General features: G+C 37.8%; 1 protein-coding gene across 1 annotated transcript; it reads left to right on the top strand.

Moving 5' to 3' along the window:
• The first annotated feature begins 7,437 nt into the window (after window positions 1-7,437).
• On the top strand, window positions 7,438-11,684 carry LOC133284466 (G-type lectin S-receptor-like serine/threonine-protein kinase At4g27290). The gene is made up of 7 exons (XM_061481485.1): window positions 7,438-8,810; window positions 8,964-9,077; window positions 10,019-10,179; window positions 10,274-10,484; window positions 10,643-10,880; window positions 10,968-11,118; window positions 11,197-11,684. The coding sequence occupies exons 1-7, from the start codon at window positions 7,523-7,525 to the stop codon at window positions 11,497-11,499; spliced, it is 2,466 nt and encodes an 821-aa protein (XP_061337469.1). The 5' UTR covers window positions 7,438-7,522; the 3' UTR covers window positions 11,500-11,684.
• The last annotated feature ends 8,703 nt before the right edge of the window (window positions 11,685-20,387 follow it).

Genomic DNA, 20,387 nt, shown 5'->3' with positions numbered 1-20,387 from the left:
CGGTGCAGCTATTGGTATTTCCACACTTTCCCTTGTAATGATGGCATTACATTTTTCCTTGGGATTAATAATTGTATTACTAGGAAAGGTTCCTGGAGGCCTCTCAGCCATCTGTTTGGCAAGCTGACCAATCTGAATTTCCAGATTCTTTGTGGAAGCTTCTTGATTCTTTAAAGATTATCTCGTTTCTTCTGCGAAATTTGTTTGAGACTGGGCCATCTTTTTGAATGCAACTTCCCATGCGGCCTTCTGACTAGGTTGGGCTTGTTGGAAATTCGTATTATTTTGTTGGGGCCCATTTTTATAGGATAGACCTGGATGATTCCTCCAGCTCGGATTGTACGTATTTCCATAAGGATTTTCTCTCCTCTGGTTATTCCAGATTCCATTAACCTGAGCTGGATCAATCGTTATCATAGTGTCACAATTTTTAGGAGTGTGTGGTCCACCACAAGTATCACAAACTACAGGAAATTGAGAGTTAACCACAGAGATTTGATTTTGGGTAAAGTGTTTAACAAGTGAATCTAGCCTTTGATCCATCTTGTCTTGTTTGGCTAATATAGCGTCGTACCCTTCTAACTGCAAAACTCCTTTCTTAGGTTGAACTGGTGTGACCTCGTTATCTTCAGATGCCATCTTCTCAATTAGCTCAATAGCCCTTGTGGGAGTGATTTCTTCGATACTCCCTCCAGCTGCAGCGTTAAGAAGTACTCGATAAGTCGGAGTAACTCCTTTGTAGAAAATTTGGACCTTCTCGCCATTAGATAAAACGTATTGTGGACATCTCCTGATTAGTTCTTTAAATCTTACCCATCCTACGCACAGAGATTCGCCTTCGAGCTGCTTGAAGTTGTCAATCTGTTCTTCAACTCGGAGAATCGGGAAAGTGGGAAGATCTTCTTTTGGAATTTCTCAACCAATTCTTCCCATGTGGAGATGCTATTAGCAGGTTGCAATTCCAGCCAATTAAGTGCTCTTCCTTTTAAGGAAAAGGGAAACATCATCAAACGGATTTCTTCAGGAGGAACCCCATTAGCTTTAATGAGGCTACACAATTGTAGGAATTTAGTGATGTGGCGGTTTGGGTCTTCGATCGGGTCTCCTTCGAAAAGATTAATTTGAATTAGATTCAGAAAGGAGGCTTTTATTTCAAAATTATTGGCATGGATTTGAGGTCTCCTAATACTCGCAGTCGGATGCGAGAAATTAGGGTTTAAGAAATGGCTCATCAGTTCTTCAGGTGGATTTTGGTTATCCTCGGCCATGACTGATTCTTCCGCATATTTGGAGCTCGATGCGTTTGGTGTCTTCCTCGCTGTTAAACGCTTACTATTAGTTCTTTCTAAACTTCCTAACTCTGGTTCGCACCGTAGGTCACTGGGATTAACAGTGCCTCGCAGATGCATAAACCAGAAAACTAAGGCTCAGTGGACCAACTAACGGAAACCACTAACTAAACAGAAAATTTAAAAATTTAAAGCAAACAAATTAGAATAAAATAACTAAATAAACTAAATAACAATAAAAACAATAAAATATTAAACTAACACAGTAAAATAAATAACGATAAAATAAAATGATCCAATCTATAATTTGATAAATAAAATTAATGTTGATTAAATCAGTCCCCGACAACGGCGCCAAAAACTTGTTGATGAACTCGGCAAGTGTACCGGTCGTACAAGTAATAAAGTGATAAGAAAGTTGTCGATCCCACGAGGACTGATGACCAAGCAATAATATATTTATTTAATTAAAGTTGGATCGATCATTAAAGGTTTTCTTGAGAATATTGTGATTTAATTAAAAGCAGAATTTGTAAAACTATTTTGGTTTTTTTATATTTTAGAAGTTAAATTCAGAATTTAGAATACTAGAAATTGAGTTTAGATTTTTAATCAAAAGACATAGTAAGGATTCAACTTCCCCAATGGTTTCTTAACGAGTTTGCCTATTCTTACGATTACATTCAAGATCGAATTATTAACGGCTCTTTCTATTATTGACTAAATCCCAATCCCTTGGTAATCTAATCCTTTATTTTAATCCAAAGCCTAATCCCTTAGTGATTTTTCATAAAATAAGCATTAACGCAAGAACTCACAGTTATAAAATCCACAAGTCTATCCCTAGATCATGCAAATTACAGCAATCAATCAATCAAAATCATATACCAACATTTCTATTGTCATATATGACTCATATGTTTATATACGAGTGATCAAGTCATAAATAAAACTAATCATAAATATCGGATTGATTGCATAATTCAAAAGCAAGAATATAATTCATAAGAAATAAACAAACATCAACTAAGAATCCATTGGTTCTGTATCTTCCTAACTACTAAAAGTAAATTAGCTACGCATAGTGATAAAAACAAAATTTAAAGCTACTGTAAAAGTAATAAAGTTCATGATAAAACTTGTCTAATGGTAATGATCAATGGTGCAGAGTTGACTCCTTCCTTCTCCTCTGCCACGATCCAGTGCTACTCTTCCGCTCCTTCCTTCGCTTCGTCTCTGAGTGCCTTCTTTTTCCGCGTTCCAGAATTCATTTCACGGCTTCCTTCGCGTTGTATTTAAAGGGTGAAATTTGGACCCGCTCGCTGAGGAGCTCGCTGAAGCGAGCACTTGTTACTGGTCGCTCCCTTACTTGCTCGTGCGAGGACTTTTGCGATATGCTCGCCCATTTGCTCGCTTGAGCTAGGAGCTTTGCGAGCTGCTCGCCCACTTGCTCGCTTTAGCGAGCAGTGGAGCGAGCGTTACAATTTTTATTTTATTTAATATTTAATTTTTGATTTTCTCATTGCTCCGCGGATTTCACTGTTGCCTCATCCTTATCATATTAGCACTTTGTTATTCTAGTTTCGACAACTCAAACAACAACAATTATTCAGAATCTTCTATTTGTTTTCAATTCATTTTGTTTTACTGTTTTAACACTATATTTTTAACTATTTTAATAATTATTTGAACTCTTTTTAACCATAAAAACATAGTGTCTTGGATCTTAAGACTTGAATGATGCATATATAGGTGATTCTTGAGGATATTCTAAAATGTACATTATATCATTGAGTAAACGACTACTACATGTGAGTGTAGTATCAATTGTGAGAACAAGCACCTACAGTGATCAAGAGATATCCCAAAAATAAAAAGGATTCAAAAGAATGAAATGGTTGTACAAAAAATTAAATAACTTATACTGGGCCGCACAGAAAACTTTAAAAAAATTATATACTCTTAAGAGTAATAATTTTAATATTTTTGTAAATGTTTAAATTTAATTAACCAATATTTTTTTAATCCAATCACATATGATTATGCAATACGAGGATTTATATATGTTGTTATTTTATTACGATAATATAGCACTCTCATAATATACAGTAATTTTTCAAATTGTAGGGAACAAAGTTACTCTTTATTTTTATTTTTTGGTAATCAAAAAAGTTACTCTTAAGTTATTGATTAGAATTGATGGCTACAGTCAACACTTGGCTTCAGGACCACGGCCACGGGGTTCTCGGTCACGCCTTCTCTCTTACGCAATACTTTACTTTTTGTCAATTGGTCCCTTCATGCAATTGACTGTTATGTGACCGGAAATACCCATTATTCAAAGTGATAACATTATATCATGAAAAACATAAGGCTTTTTTATTTAAATATTAGTCTAATAATTTGACAAACATATGGGGATAAAACTTAATGAAACATTATATTTCATACTTTTGAAAACTTATAGTATTATATTTTAATTTTTCTTTTTAAACAACTCAAAAGAATAATAACCTTATTTTCTAGACTAATAATTCTGAGCAATGATTAAGAATTTTCCTACGTCTACGTCGAAAGATTTTTTTGCTAGTATTGTGCATCCTGGCTAAAATGCTAGCAGCCAAAATTGACTAAAGCTATCTCTCTCTTTTTTTATTTTTGACCTGATTGTAACATCTCCGTCTCGAGCCGGTTCAATTAACATATGTATGATACTAAATAGAATCGCGGAAGATTTAACTTACGAAAATACGAGCTAACTCTTTTTTTTCTTTAATCCTTTTTCACATATATATTACATTGCATACTTCTTCTAGTTTAATTCTTATTTTACGAAGACAAAAATTAGATAGAGTAACCTCTGTAAATCGGACAACTAGGGATTTGCAAGGTATCCTGATAAACAGTTTATACAATATATGATTTCATCACTACCAGATATTCATATAGGATCACCTACCCATCCGTGGGCGCATGCATAACATGACTCCGTGCCACTATGTCTAACAGCATGCATATCCAACATGTAATCATATATCTGAATACTACATCATAATAGAGACATGCCTGAATACACAAAGGTACATGCATCAAAGCGGAAAACATGTGCAAAACATATACAAGTCATATACAAAGTAAAGGATTAGACATCATGATCCTCAAAACGAATGGAATACTAAGACATATAAACAATCCTCAAAATAATGGTAGCATACTGCTACACAAAATCCAGTCCACCAAGCACTCTATCCACAGGTCGTATCCTTGCCCCGTGTATGCTCAACGTCAACCTGTATACCTGAAATGATGTCCCCAAAAGGGTTAAATAACAAATCTCAATAAGCTCCAAGTTTATAGATAATTCTCCATACCCCTAGGCCCACTCTTGCATGAGAGTCAGATACAGAGTATACAAAAATGTCATATAACAGATATCATAACAGAACAAAGCATATAAACATATCATATCAGAGGCGTATGCAGTTATTCCCAAGGGAGGACCCCAAGCGAAAATCAACGCACGTGTTCCCAAGGGAGGACCCCAAGCGGAACCAAAACATATCAGAGGTGTACACAATCAGTCCCGAGGGAGGACCCCAAGCAGACATCAATGCATAAACAAATCAATGGCCAAAGATCAATACAGAAATCACATCAGAACAAATCACATCATGTTATCAAATGGCTCTATATAAATGCATCTATACAAAGCATCAAATACAATTATACAATCCAACCATAGTTCACTAACCATGGTGGAGCACTCAAGCAGGAAAAAGCTCCTTAAAAATAGAGCTTACCTTTTGAAGCTTTAACAATTTGCTCACTTGTAACACAAGTTACCTATTTAGCTCCAAAGGAAACCAAAGACGCTCAGTCACTAGGCACACCTAGAAAAAGAATCCAAAACAAAAATCAATAAAATGATACCATGCCATGATTTTACATAGGGCATACATTTTATCACTTACTTTCATTTCTTTACATTTTTGTCAATTCTATGCCAATACACAAGTCAAGACCACACTTTCATACATTCCTTTATTAGATCGCTTTAAGGATGATTACATGAACCACAAGCACACTCATGGTTTCATAAGCCATTTCATTTCATAATCATACTAGTGAACCACATTGGAGTGCTAACACATCATTAAAACAAAATTTACATAATCTTCCCCCATTGGAACCATGATGGCCGAAATGCACAAGGAGGATTTCCAAGGGATTTTCCACTTTGTCATCTCACTTTAACACTTAAATTTCAACCTACACCAACATACCAACCTTCCAATCCATGCAATTAAATTTTTTGCACAATAAACCCTAAATAACCTATCATGGCCGAACCTAGGGGAGGGAGGTGCAATGGGATTTTTCAATTTTCCAACACATGTTAATGTTTAATTCATATTATAACTTCTTAAACAACACAAACTCATCATCAATTTCAAATTTCAAACTCAATTATTTCCCACCAAAACATGCTTCAAACTTTCAAGACTTAAATCATAAAAATTAAACCATGGAAATTGATATTTCTTACCTCTAATCGCTTATCCAAGGTCCAAGGAACAAAACCTAAGCTTAGCTCACTCAAAATCCACACTTTTGCACTTGGATGAATAGTGCCACGAATTGGAGAGGAGGAAGAAGTCTTCCCACAAGTAATTTTAGCTCAAACAAAGTGGTGGAATGGATTCCTTGGATGGTTTACTATCGATTTCACGTAATGGACTTTTGCATTTGGATGATTGTGGAGTGAGAAATCTAGAAAAGAAATTTCAAACCCTAACCCCCCTTTGAAGATGAACAACTGGGTATGAAGAAAGAGAAGGGAGCAAAAGTCTGATGTGAATAGTGATTTTCAAGTCACTTAAGGTTTATAAGCACATGTGGCTTTTTACCGATTGTTTTTCTCTCGCGTATTTTCACTTAAATCTACCCGGAACTAACTTAAAGCTACGAACATATTTTTTATTTTTCTGAACTTATTTATATTAACTTTTATTCCCTAAGGAACAATATTAATATTTCACAGTATGGTTTCTGCACCATTTTTGACGAAATGCAATGTGAATCACTAATTTAGCACCGTTTGCATACGAAACTTAAAACTTATAAACTTATCATTTTTGGGTCTATTATGACTTGTTTGGCATATATTAGACTTTCTTATTCTTATTTCATCAATTATTTAGTTATGGACTCTACCGGTTGCTTAAACAGCGGTATGATATATCCGACATAAAAACATTATTCATGAGATTTTCAAGGAAAGTGCCAGACTATACAATTTTTCGTTCTGAACTCACATTTTGCATCAGAATTGCCAAATTATGTCTCTAAATTCATTTTGCCTATTTTAAGCTCTACCAATTGATTCACATCAATACAGATCATCCGGCAAAAAGCACTGTTCATGACCTAGTAATGATTACAGTCAAAATACTCAAAATCACACTCTGAATCTAATTATGACATTTAAATCCTTAAACTTAATCTCTAATTAAGATTTACAAGATAAGATCATTATATTGATTCTTTGCAACCGTTTGCATCATGAACAAGCCGGAGATACAATGACGAAAAAAATAAAGGAAAAAGAAATTTAATAATATTTTTCTATTTTAAGATTTTGGGTGAAGGTTTAAAATTATTTGTCAACAATTATTATGATCAAAATTATTATTTTTTTATTTAAAATTTAAATTAAAAAATTGCTAATTTTCTCCTATAATGAATTCTATTTCTCTCACTATAAAAAAATAATTTTAATTAAAATGTCACAATTTTATGTTCTTTAAAAGTATAAATATTAATTGGGAAAAATTTTTGTCATTATAAACGACATAGTTTTGTATTATTTTTAAATGAAATGACATTTTGATATATATTTGATAATTTTTTACACTTTCTCGTCCACTTTTTCTATAAAATTAAGATAGACGGAAAAGAAAGGACGATATTAGGCAGCGAAAAGATCTTTACGAACAGCCACTTTTCTGATTTTGATATCTCTCTTAATATGCTAATTACTTCTGCAGCACGACGGCACTGTGGCTATAATTTGAGCAAACCATACATTATATGGATTGAAGAATAACAAAGCAATAAGTAAAACACCACAGAAATCATTGTTACAAATTCGTGTTAGAGGATTGTAGAAAATCCGAGAGGTGTGATGCTCTTTCCACTTTTCAGTGAGAAAAAACACACAGGATTGTCTAGTGATGAAAAATCTTTGTCTTGTGTTTGTCTTTACTAAGACTCTCTTGTTCTTTTTTCATATCTCCAGTGCAGCTGACTCCATATCACGGTTCCAATCACTTTCTGAAGGAAAGACCTTAGTTTCTGAAGATGGATACTTTGAATTGGGTTTCTTCAGTCCAGCAAGTTTTGCAAACCGTTACTTGGGAATATGGTACAAGCATATACCAGTTAAGACTGTTGTTTGGGTTGCCAATGGAGCCAACCCTGTGAAAGACAACTCTAGCATCTTGCATATAAACAGTGAAGGGAATCTTGTTCTTGTTAACCATGATTTGATTGTGTTTTGGTCAGCAGAGTCCAGAAAGAAGGTTCTGGTTCTGAATCCCATTGTTCAGCTCTTAAATTCTGGGAATTTAGTACTGAGAGATGAGAGAGATGAAGATCCTGAAAACTACATGTGGCAAAGCTTTGATTATCCTTCTGATACATTACTACCAGGAATGAAGTTGGGTTGGGACTTAAAAACAGGTCTTGAATGGCGTGTATCTTCTTGGAAGAACTGGGATGATCCATCACCTGGAGACTTTTCTTGGGGTATCTCACTTGAAGGTTTTCCTCAAATAATTATGTGGAAAGGCTCAAAAGAGTACTACCGTGGTGGATCTTGGAATGGCCTTGGATTCACTGGCGCCCCAGAATTGAAGAACAATCCTGTTTTTGAGTTCAAGTTTGTCTCCAACAAGGATGAAGTGTACTACACATACAACCTTAGGAATAAGTCAATAATTTCAAGGATTGTTATGAACCAAACCATTAGCACTCGCCAGAGGTACATATGGATTGAAGAAGCTCAATCTTGGAGGCTTTATGCATCTGTGCCTAGAGATAACTGTGACTCGTATAATCTTTGTGGACCATATGGAAATTGCATCGTAGGTGACTCGCCAGTGTGCCAGTGTTTAGAAGGGTTTAAGCCAAGATCACAAGGAAACTGGGACACCATGGATTGGACTACAGGATGTTTACTCACTGAACAATTGAGCTGTGAGGATAGGAGCAAACATGGGTTTTTGAAATTTAGTGGGCTGAAATATCCTGATACTTCACATTCTTGGGTCAATGAGAGTATGAATCTCAATGAATGCAGGGTTAGATGCTTAGAGAATTGTTCATGTAAAGCTTATGCAAATTCAGATATGAGAGGAGGAGGTAGTGGCTGTTTGATGTGGTTCGGTGACCTCAAGGATATCAGACAATTTTCTAGAAGTGGTCCGGATCTATATATTCGAATGAAAATTTCAGAGTTAGGTAAGGTCTTGATCTCTCTCAAGTCATTGATATTTTATTGACTAAGATAAATGATTTTCAACTCTACTGTATTTGCTATTCTGTTGGCATAACTTTATATATTTTTCAATGATTTCATAACTTATTCTGCTCATTTCTGTATAAATCATGAAGCCTTGAAAGAAAAACACAAGAATAAGGTGGTAGCAATAATCATCATGATCTCCTCAGTTCTTATGGTGATTCTGGCCTTGCTCTATGTTGTCAAGAGAATGAAAAAGTTAAGAGGTAGCTTTCTTACTCTAGCTTATTTCATTTCACGAAATTGACAGTGACATACAGAACAAGAATATCAATCAAATTAAACCTTTCTTGCTTCTAATTTGAATGCCGGGGTGTTGAAGCCATTGCATGTCCTGTTCCACCGTGATTTATTTACATCATGATCACGAGAACACTTTTAGTACCATGGTAGTATTGAAACTGTATTCAGATATATAAAATCATTAATGTAGCCTCACCCACTAGCTTAAGCTTTTAGAGTTGAATTGGTTCTTTACATGGTATCAGAGCTTCGGTGTACCGGTTCGATCCTCACCGCCCCCCATTTTCTTTCAAGTGGAATTTCTTTGTTCGCACAGGTAGGTGGGCTGTGCATTGTCCCCCTTCAAGTCCAGTGGGCTCTCGTGTGAGGGGGCATATTGAGATATATAAAACTATTAATGTAGTCTCACCCACCAGCTTAAGCTTTTGGGTTGAATTAGTTCTTTATAAACTGGGTACAACGGGGTGTTTTACACTATGTACTATGGCTAGTACATAGTGTAAAATACTAAAGTTGCTTTTTTATTCTTTTTCTTCAGAAAAAGTTGCTGATGTGGCGCACCTCCGTTGGTTTGTCGTAGGTACCTCGGTGGTATTAAAGATTTTTCGCATGATCACAATGATTTGGTTGAGCTAGTCAAGCTCTTATGAGTAGTACTATACAAGAGCCTTACCAGTGTTATCCATTCAAATTTTTGCACAGCATTATATAATTTCATTCCCTTTCTTCTTTCTTATGTGGTTGCAAATTTGAATTTAAGTTGTTGCTGACAGAGAAAGTAACATATATTCTCCATTTTTTCAAAGAATTAAAAACCTCTAACGTGTGTGTGTGTGTTTGTTTCCTTTAGTTCTAGACAATGTGTCAGTGATGTAATTAGTGGCATGTTATTGGGTCTTTACAGCTAATGAAACAGAGAGAAACTTAATGGCAGAGAATAATGATGAAGGCGATAGAGAAGACTTGGAGCTTCCTTTCTTTGACCTTGCTACGATTATCAAAGCAACTAATGGCTTCTCAATTAACAATAAGCTTGGAGAAGGTGGATTTGGGGCTGTATACATGGTAATTATGCAGCATGCTAGTTTGATGAACATAAAAACATAGAATCCATCTTATTTATCATATTTATATGTTACATACGGATGAGAAATTATAGGGTACCCTACCAGATGGACAAGAAATTGCTGTGAAGAGGCTCTCACAATGTTCTGGACAGGGGTTTAATGAATTTAAGAATGAAGTCATATTGATTGCAAAACTTCAGCATCGAAACTTGGTTAAGCTTCTTGGTTGTTGCAATGAAGGAGAGGAGAAGATGCTGATCTATGAATACATGCCTAACAAAAGCCTAGACTCCTTTATCTTTGGTTTGGATCTCTTGATATCTTTTGCAATTTATTTTTCATTTTCTTTTAGAATTTTCCTCCCCCATTTCCCTCTTTATATTACCCCTTTCTGTCCTTTAACCTCAATTATTTGTTCATTCTTGCTGGTAATGAGTTAATAATTCTGTTATCCTTGCCAGATCATGCAAAAGGTAAAGTTTTAGATTGGTCTAAGCGCTTCAACATTATATGTGGAATTGCCCGAGGACTTCTATATCTTCATCAAGATTCTAGGTTGAGGATAATACATAGAGATCTTAAAGCAAGTAATGTCTTACTTGACAATGAGTTGAACCCAAAAATATCCGATTTTGGCATGGCTAGAACTTTTGGGGGAGATCAAACTGAAGGAAACACAAGGAGGGTTGTTGGAACATAGTAAGTTAATATCACAACACAGTTTTTTATTTGCATCTACCTCCACCCAATAATGATCTAAACCATATTTTTAATCATTTTCTTCAGTGGTTATATGGCACCTGAATATGCCATTCATGGGCTATTCTCAGTTAAATCTGATGTCTTCAGCTTTGGTGTATTACTGTTGGAGATAATAAGTGGAAAGAAGAACAGAGGATTTTCCAACTCAAATAACAATATAGACCTTATTGGACATGTAAGTGAAAAGAAGTTTGTTTTTCCTGTTACTAGTAAGAAGCTTTATGAATGACATGTTTTTTATTCTACGTTTTAGGCATGGAGATTTTGGACAGAAAGAAGACCATTGGATTTGATAGATTCATGCATGGAGAATTCATCTGTTCTATCAGAAGCGTTGCGTTGCATCCATATCAGTCTTCTGTGTGTCCAACAGCATCCTGAGGATAGACCAAGTATGTCAACTGTGGTTGTGATGTTGAGTAGTGAGGGTGCCTTGCCTCAACCTAAGGAACCTGCTTTCCTTATGGAGAAGTACTTTCTTGAAGGTGATTCTTCTAAGAAGCAGAAGTTTTCGTCAACCAATGAAATAAGTTTAACCATGTTAGAGCCCCGATAGTGGACCATTTACCTAACCTCATCTAATCTATTGTGAACGTTTTGCATGCTAATTTAGCACCTGCTTCATCTAGTTTCATGCACATGATGGAAAGTAGATGCAAAATTTGTATATCTATGGTTAGGTATTTCATTGCTTCTTTGATTTCTGATGTACTAAGTATGAAATATCAAATGTGGTTGGTTGAACTGGTTCATACTTGATTCCATTTAAGCAAAGTCTTGGGTTTAAGTTCTTGTGAACGCAAAAAAATTCCTTTGAGAAAGCTAGTCTCACCATGACGTAGATGTTTCCAGTTCGAACATGATTGTCTCATGTGAAAAATAAATGAGATTTTTAAAAAAAAATTATATATATATGAAATCAACTTGTTACATATAATCAAGACTAAATTACAACTCTCACTATGTAACCATAATTTTATGAGATTTGTGTAAACAAAGAGAAAGAATATTACAAGGTGCATTAATGTCACATATTTTGAGAAGTCTTCACGAATCGACGGGACATTGACCACTATGTCACCTTTTTCAGAAAAATTTGCCAAATGTTATGCAGGTCAGAAAATTTGCCAAAATGTCATGTCTTTAAACTAGGGGTGACAATTTGGGTTAGCCTGCCCTGACCCGACACCAACCCGTCAAAAACGGGATCGGGGCGGGTTTGCCTGCCATTAAATATAGGCTGGAAAAATGAACCCACCTCATTTTATGGTGAGTTGGTGGGTCAACCCACCAATTAAAAAAATTAATTAAAATTCAAAAATAAATTATATTTTATGAATTTTTCTATTATTATTTTAATTTATTTCACATTTCTCTTAATTTTTTTCAGTCTCAGTCTTAAAGTATACTAATATTTGTCAAACATTCATTAGGAACTCATTTGTCTCCATATATAGATAACATTTGTTATACATAAAATTGTTATTCTTTATTTTTTCTAGGAAGAATTAAGATAAAAAAAAATTGGATATCACAAAAATTTAATGACAAATGAAATACTACCTAATTGTAAAAAAAAAAATATAATCCGGCAAGTCAACCCGCCCCGCGGAAGGTCAGCCTACCTAGTGGCGAGTTGAACCCGTTTTGACTCACTTATAAGCGGGACGGATTGAAGTGAATTGGTGGATTAAAAACCTTAATTCAATCTCCCTCATTTCGAAGGGTTGACCCGCCGGACTCCGTGCATATTGCCACTTTTACTTCAAACTTGTTGTACTTCATCAAATTTGCTGCCAGATGCAGCGAGTGTAGTTGTTAAAGGGCTCAGCCTTTTCTGCAAAATTATGTGACATCAGGATACAAACTCGCTACAAGGTATAGCGAGTGAGAGAGAGAGAGTGAAAATGACGTCACTGGAACGGACATGACTTTTCTCTAATTTCTCAAGAGGTGTGAAGCTGTTCTTCTCTCGGTCTTTGCAGATGTTAAGTGTCTCACTTTGTTTATTTTGTTTTTGACTTCATCTTTTACCCATCATTACAGATTCAAGGTTTATGAGTTATCTTCCTTCTTTGATGGCAACTGCTACAATGATGTATGTCGTCAATTGTGTGGAGCCTCATCTTGGAGTTGAAAACCAAAACCAGCTCATGGGTATTCTTGGAGTAAACAAGGTTTTAGTCTTTTTAACGTTAACCTAACACAATTTGACTCGCATTAAGGTGGGTTAAAGTAAATTAATTGATGGGCAATTTTTTTTTAGTATAAGCAGCAAATAAGTCAATCAATACACTAAATAGTCAATAGCATACACCAAATGCCACTTCTCCTGCCTATATAACTTTTTTTTTTTCGGTCTAGAAGCACATAAGGAACAAATTTTGGTAAAAGCTTCCCTTTGTTACTTCCTCTGAATTCTTAGATTTTTTTTTTTATAGTTTTCTATGTCCCTGCGTTCAACGCAAACCCATTGAGAGTCTTAATAATAATCATAATAATTAAAAATTAGAAAGAAGTCATGTCAGGCTTAGATTAATTAATTTGGTGCTAGGCATCAAGCCCCCTTCCCAAACACAAGATATTTTAGCCCACTATACATGTTTTATATTATTGCACGTAAATTGCTTTTATAATGTCACTTAGTTTAACCAATTAATTTAAGGGTTTAGTGTTTTCATGTTATAGAAAATAAATTTATCTCCTATATAGGTCCATTTGAGGATAAAAGAGAGAGAAAAAATGTACCTCATATACTTTTATCTCCTATAATATAAAAAATAATAAACCCTTAATTTAAATGGTTTAAATCAGTGTTTTAAAGCCCCGCCCCACCCCGAGGCTGACCCCTCTGAATCACTGACCCTCTCTCTCTGAGGGTCCGGGTTAGTAGTTGGACCCTACTTGTACGTTGACCTCTCTAACCCTCGAAACCCCTCGGTTGAACCGGTAACTCCTGGGTCAGAGAGGTCAAAGGGGTCACTGCATTTTTTTTTAAAAAAAAAAATTATACACGAAATGACTTGTTTGACGAGTGGCCTATATTTAGAACTAGATCTAAATTCAAAATCGTTCTTTTTCTTCTCTTCCGATCTTCTCTCCCAGACCCAGTCTCCCTGATCTGGTGATCTCCTCCACCGTGTTGGTTTTTCCCTCCCTACCGTTAATTTGTCGTGTCGCCGCCTGTAACACCCCGTTCTAGAACCGGTTTGTTAACATCGCATTATGATATTAAGCGCAGTTACAATCACATGGGTTCAATTAAAATCCGGATAAATTTTTCATTTTAAAACGTACCGAACTTATAATACCCAATTTCGTGATCATAACCATATTACCTTGCGGAAACAGATAAATTAAGCTTAACATCATGTTCATTTTCCATTTTTAAACCATTAATTTACTTCTTATTTATTTCACAACTTCTAATATATTGTAGGTTTCTTCATTAGCTACCCGTGACTTCAAACCGTGCTCAAATCGGAGCACTGTAGCCCAAGTTAGGACAATTTGAAGCAACACAAGAGAGTGTTGGTCACAGGCCCAGCGCGCTACCGGGCGCTAAAGCCTCCATCTGGGCGCTTAAGCGCACGGAGGCAGTAAGCATCAGGCATTCCAGTGTGGATGGGCGCTTAAGCGCGCAACAGGGCGCTCAGGCGCGCTATCCTGGGCGCTCAAGCTCCCACGGGGATGTTTTAGCGCGCAGAGACAGAAGCATCTCCTCCTTCAGTGGCGAAGGGCGCTTAAGCGCGGACCAGGGCGCTCAAGCGCGCAACCCTGGGCGCTTAAGCCCCACCCTGGGCGCTAAAACACGAGGGGGCAGTAAGCCACCCAACTTTCTGCAGCAAAGGGCGCTTAAGCGCACGCCAGGGCGCAATCCTGGGCGCTCCAGCGCGAGGAGGCAGAATGCATTGGCACTCGCAGGGGCAGCAGGGCGCTTGAGAACTCGGTCCAAGCCTAGGGGAAGATGCATCCCCATAACAAACCCCAATTGTCCATGCCCCAAAACTAAATCCTAGCACTCATCCAACCTCTCCTCATGAGATTTAGCTAGAATTTGGGCAGCATGACCTTTGTTTTCTCATCGTTTACCAGTTTAAACAAAAGGGTACCTAATTGATTTTCAGCCCAACCAATTCAACAACTCAATACATAACAAGCATGCATATATTGAATTTCAAGTAGGCATCATTTACATTACATATCCTTTACAAATCATAGAACTTAGCTTACAAAACACTATGATCATTCCCTTGGCTCCCATCAACAAAAGGTGTAACCAAAGGCATGAGCATAGGCTAAGTTCATCCAATGAATCAAGATATACAAATGACCATGGGCTTTCAAAATAAAATCCTATACATGTCAACTACAAAAGGCATGCATAAACTCAAAGAAATGCCATATTTCATGCATAATCCAGATATGGCCACTTGCCACCAGAGGCTCCTGCAGCATCCTTACCTGAAAGGGGGTCCCCACAACACGGGGTGAGATATACGAATATATCCAGTAAACCAGGGGTCCTTGGAGCATCTCTCCACCCCACAGTTCCATATCAGTGTAATAGCAATAACAATAATAATGCAGTAAATACATATCTATGCAAAGTGCAATACATCTCCAGGAGAAATCCCTCGAGCTCTCAAGCTGTCCTAAGGAAACTCAGATGCAAATAGTCCTACTGGCCAGCTAACTACCAAGTATGATTTACGCATCGTCATGCAACATACCAACATAGGGAAACACCATCCTATGCCACACCAAATGCATACACATACGTATAACAAAGCATTACACTATTTTATTGCATTTATATACACAATCACAACCTCTACCCTTTCAGGGCTTGGTAGAACAGTCAAGGGAATTACACCCAAGGTCCGAAGGCTTACCTCAATGCTTCAGTCAACCTTTGTTCTTCACCAACAGTTTCAGCAATCAACTTTTACAAACATACACCTACACATGGTGTAATGCAATCAACACATTGCATCCAAGAGTATTTCACAATCAACCATCAATTACTCAATTCAAAGCACAACACAAGTATGAGCTTACCAATTCTAATGAGCTATTCAAGCTCCATAGCTTGCTCCAATGGTTGATCACTCACGGTTGGTCCAAATGTCTCATTCCTAGACATCACAAGGATCCAATCAATCATTCAACTCACTAATTGTTCAACATGCTAGAATACTAACCAATCCAAGCATGAATTTTCCCATATTATGAACAATTATCAAATGACTATCTAGGCTCATTTCCACCGATTAAATGACATTCCTAGCATTTTCCATAACATGCTCTAAGCTCCATTCTTCCTAGAACATAGCTAATTCAACTACATTTCATAAAAATCCCAATTTACTATTCACAAACCCTAACTCATGCAAATTTCAAGGAATCATGAGGTTCAAGGGTTAGAATCTTACCACCAATGGTCACACAACCAAGGATTGATGGCTCCTCAAGCTTCAATGGAGGTAGAAACTCTCAAAACCCCAATTTCTCACCAAGGGCCGAATTTTTGAGAGGTAATATCTCTCTCCACAATGCTCCCCACTCAAAACAAAGCTAGGATTATGAAAGAGGGGAAGATTTAGAGTGATTTAGGCTTTTGAATCACTCCAATCGGTTAAGATTTGCTCTCACTCTCTCTTCCTCCCTCCTTTCCCTTCTTCTTCTTTCTCCTTCTTCCTTTCCTCTTCTCTGATGCTCGACGGGTTGCTTGGGGGGGTTTGGGTTCATTTTGGCTTTTAGTCACTTAACATAGGTTAAGTGGCTTAAAGCGGGTATTGGTTCGTCTATCTATTCAACTCCAATAATTACCAAACTTTACCCAAAAGTCTGGAATATTATTCTAGGAATATTACTATTTTTATTTTTATATTTTGGGTACTTTTGCCAGTACCCATTTATACCCCTTAATTTTCACTGAGTACACTTTTTAACTCCAAAGTGACTCAGATTCATTTAATTAAGCCTTATACTTAATTTCACTCACTAAAACATGTTTAATTAATTAATTACACTTGATTTACTAATTAATTAAGATGGGCTATTATAGTCACCCCACCTTTTAGCGATTTTGTCCGCAAAATCAAGAACGTACCTGTCCTTAAACTCAGGATACTGCCGGAGAAGCTCATCTTCCCGCTCCCAAGTGGACTCTTCAGGCGTCCTTCCTTCCCACTGGACTTTCACCATAGGAATAGATTTATTTCTCAGCTTCTTCTCATCTCTTTCGAGTATCTTCAGTGGCCCAATAGGAGTCTTCAAATTCTCCCGGATTTCAACATTATCAGGTTGAACCACATGAGAAGGATCAGCTACATATTTCCTCAGCTGAGAAACATGAAACACATCATGCAAATTTGCCAATTGCGGAGGTAAGGCAAGCTGGTAGGCAACCGGTCCCACCCTACGAAGAATCTGGTAGGGTCCAATAAATCTCGGACTCAGCTTCCTCACTCCAAGGGCTCGTCCCACACCCGTAACTGGTGACAGCTTCAGGAACACATGATCTCCCTCCTCAAACTCTAGAGGCCGGTGCTTGAGATCATAATAACTTTTCTGACGATCCTGAGCCTTTTTCAGACGATCCCTAATCATTTTGATCTGCTCAGTAGTCTCCTGAACAAAATCCAATCCAAACCGCTCTGTGTCTCCAACCTCTGACCAACAAGTAGGTGTCCTACACCTGCGACCATACAAGGCCTCGTAGGGAGCCATACCCAGACTAGCATGAAAACTATTATTATACGAAAACTCAACCAGCGGGAGATATCGATCCCATGCAGTACCCTGCTCCAGGGTGCAAGCCCTCAGCATATCCTCCAACGTCTGAATGGTCCTCTCAGTCTGACCATCCGTCTGTGGGTGAAAAGCAGTGCTCAGTCTCAACTGAGTGCCAAGAGCCTCCTGCAATGCTCCCCAGAAGCGAGAAGTGAACTTCGGGTCCCGATCACTAACAATGCTTTCAGGCACCCCATGAAGCCTCACAATCTCCTTCACATAGAGCCTAGCCAATCTCTCCGCAGAGAAATCTACCTGAACTGGCAAAAAGTGTGCGGATTTTGTCAATCTATCCACAATCACCCATATAGAATCATAACTAGCCTGTGTTCGCGGCAATCCCACTACGAAATCCATGGAGATACTCTCCCACTTCCATTCAGGAACATCCAGAGGTTGTAACATACCAGAAGGCTTTTGATGCTCAATCTTTACCTTCTGACAAATGAGACACTTAGAGACAAATTCGGCAATATCTTTCTTCATACCAGGCCACCAGAAATTCATCTTTAGGTCCCGATACATCTTTGTAGCTCCCGGATGAACTGTAAAATGACCCTTATGAGCCTCTGTCATCACTTCTTCCGCCAACTGCCTAGGTACAACTACACGACCCTGATATAATAGTATACCCTCATCATTGCAGGATACACCACTCTGACCTTTTAGTCGTCTAGCACTTTCATTTTGCAGCTGGGCTTCTTTGATTCTGGTCATCAGTTCATTCTCAATGCTCGTGATTTCAAAGCCACAAATTTTACATGGAAAGATTTTAGATAATTGAATATCTCTGAACCTCTCTATCACATCATAATCTCTAATCATCATGCTTGATATACTCACGGATTTTCGGCTCAGTGCATCAGCTACAACATTAGCCTTGCCAGGATGATATTTCAATTCAAAATCATAGTCCTTTAGGAACTCGGTCCACCGTCGTTGTCTCATATTCAGCTCCTTCTGATCAAACAAGTATTTCAAACTCTTGTGATCGCTGAATATTGCAAATTGCATTCCATACAAGAAATGCCTCCACTGCTTCAACCCAAAAACAATTGCAGCAAGCTCAAGGTCATGGGTTGGATAATTTTCTTCATGCGGTTTCAATTGCCTCGATGCATAAGCTACCACTCGCCTATCCTGCATCAGCACACATCCCAATCCCTTCTTGGAAGCATCGCTGTATAGCTCAAATTCACCTTCCGGGTCGGGAAGTACTAACACCGGAGCGGTCGTCAGTTTCTCCTTAAGGCTCTGAAAGCATTCTTCACATTCTTGTGTCCAAACAAATGGAGTATCCTTCCGGGTCAAACGGGTCAATGGCAACACCATGGCTGAAAATTCTTTAATGAATCTCCGGTAATAACCAGCCAAACCCAGAAAACTTCTTATTTCTGTTACCGTCTTGGGTCTTTCCCAATCAACAACTGCCTCTATCTTGCTAGGATCAACCGCTACTCCATCAGCAGAGATAACGTGACCCAAAAATTGCACTTGAGAAAGCCAAAATTCACATTTAGAAGGCTTTGCATATAATTGTTTCTCTCTGAGAATTTGCAACACAGTTCTTAAGTGACCTTCATGCTCTTCCTTACTCTTCGAATATATCAGGATATATCAATCTTTGAGAAGACACCCCCCTGACTGATCAAGCAAATCATCTATGCGAGGGAGAGGATACTTGTTCTTAATGGTAACCTTATTCAACTGACGGTAATCAGTGCACAATCTCATGCTACCGTCCTTCTTCTTAACAAATATGACTGGTGCTCCCCACGGGGACACACTTGGCCGGATAAACTGCTTAGCCGAAAGCTCTTCAATATGCTTCTTTAACTCGGCTAATTCCGGTGGTGACATCCTATACGGAGCCAGAGAGATAGGCCCCACACCAGGCAACAGATCAATCGTGACCTCAATCTCTCTATGAGGCGGAAGTTGTGGAATTTCATCTGGAAACACATCCACAAACTCCCTCACCACGGAAATAGTGCCAATCTCCTCATGAATTCCGCCTACTAAACCCCCCACAAAGACATATCCCAATGCCCCGGCCCTCAAAGCCTTTCTAACCTGCAACACAGATAGATATGGGGAAGAACTAGTAGCAGAATCATCAGCATCAAGCACAATCATTTTACCACAGCAGTCTATCATAGCACAGTTCTTTGACAACCAGTCCATACCCAAGATAACTTGAAGGCTGATCATAGGTAAACAAATAAAATTCAGCACGTAATCTCGGCCTTCATATTTGAATTCGACATCTTTACACAACACGGATGTATAACACTCCTCTCCAGTAGCTGTAACCACTTTCATTGGAGGGCGAATGTCATACATTTGCAAATTTAGACCAACGGCCATAAAATCAGACATACAGGAGTGTGTAGCTCCTGAATCAAACAACACTTCAACATCCATATTATCAATGTAAATTGTACCTTTCACTAGATTCGGAGCCTTCTCCGATTGTTGACGGTCCATGGTATATACTCTACCAACCGTCTGAGACTCTGAGCATAGGTTGAACAACAGAGACCGGAACAGCAGTAGCTTGAACTGCCGTAGTCCTTGCTTCGTTCTGAGGACACTGCCTGGAGTAGTGACCGGATCTTCCACATTTAAAGCAAATCACCTCACCAG

This window comes from Gastrolobium bilobum, unplaced genomic scaffold (genome assembly GCF_033153095.1).
Source record: "Gastrolobium bilobum isolate Gb01-03AN ecotype WA unplaced genomic scaffold, APGP_CSIRO_Gbil_v1 utg1818, whole genome shotgun sequence".
Lineage (NCBI taxonomy): Eukaryota > Viridiplantae > Streptophyta > Magnoliopsida > Fabales > Fabaceae > Gastrolobium > Gastrolobium bilobum.
Note: the sequence above shows the minus strand (reverse complement) of the source record. Positions and strands in the feature narration are given on the sequence as shown.

Bases quoted from the DNA above. Each gene is read 5' to 3' on its own strand.
- LOC133284466 (XM_061481485.1), top strand. From the start codon at position 7,523: ATGAAAAATCTTTGTCTTGTGTTTGTCTTTACTAAGACTCTCTTGTTC. The intron at 9,078-10,018 runs GTAGCTTTCTTA...GGGTCTTTACAG, and splicing joins GAGAATGAAAAAGTTAAGAG to CTAATGAAACAGAGAGAAAC. The intron at 10,485-10,642 runs GTTTGGATCTCT...TATCCTTGCCAG, and splicing joins CCTAGACTCCTTTATCTTTG to ATCATGCAAAAGGTAAAGTT.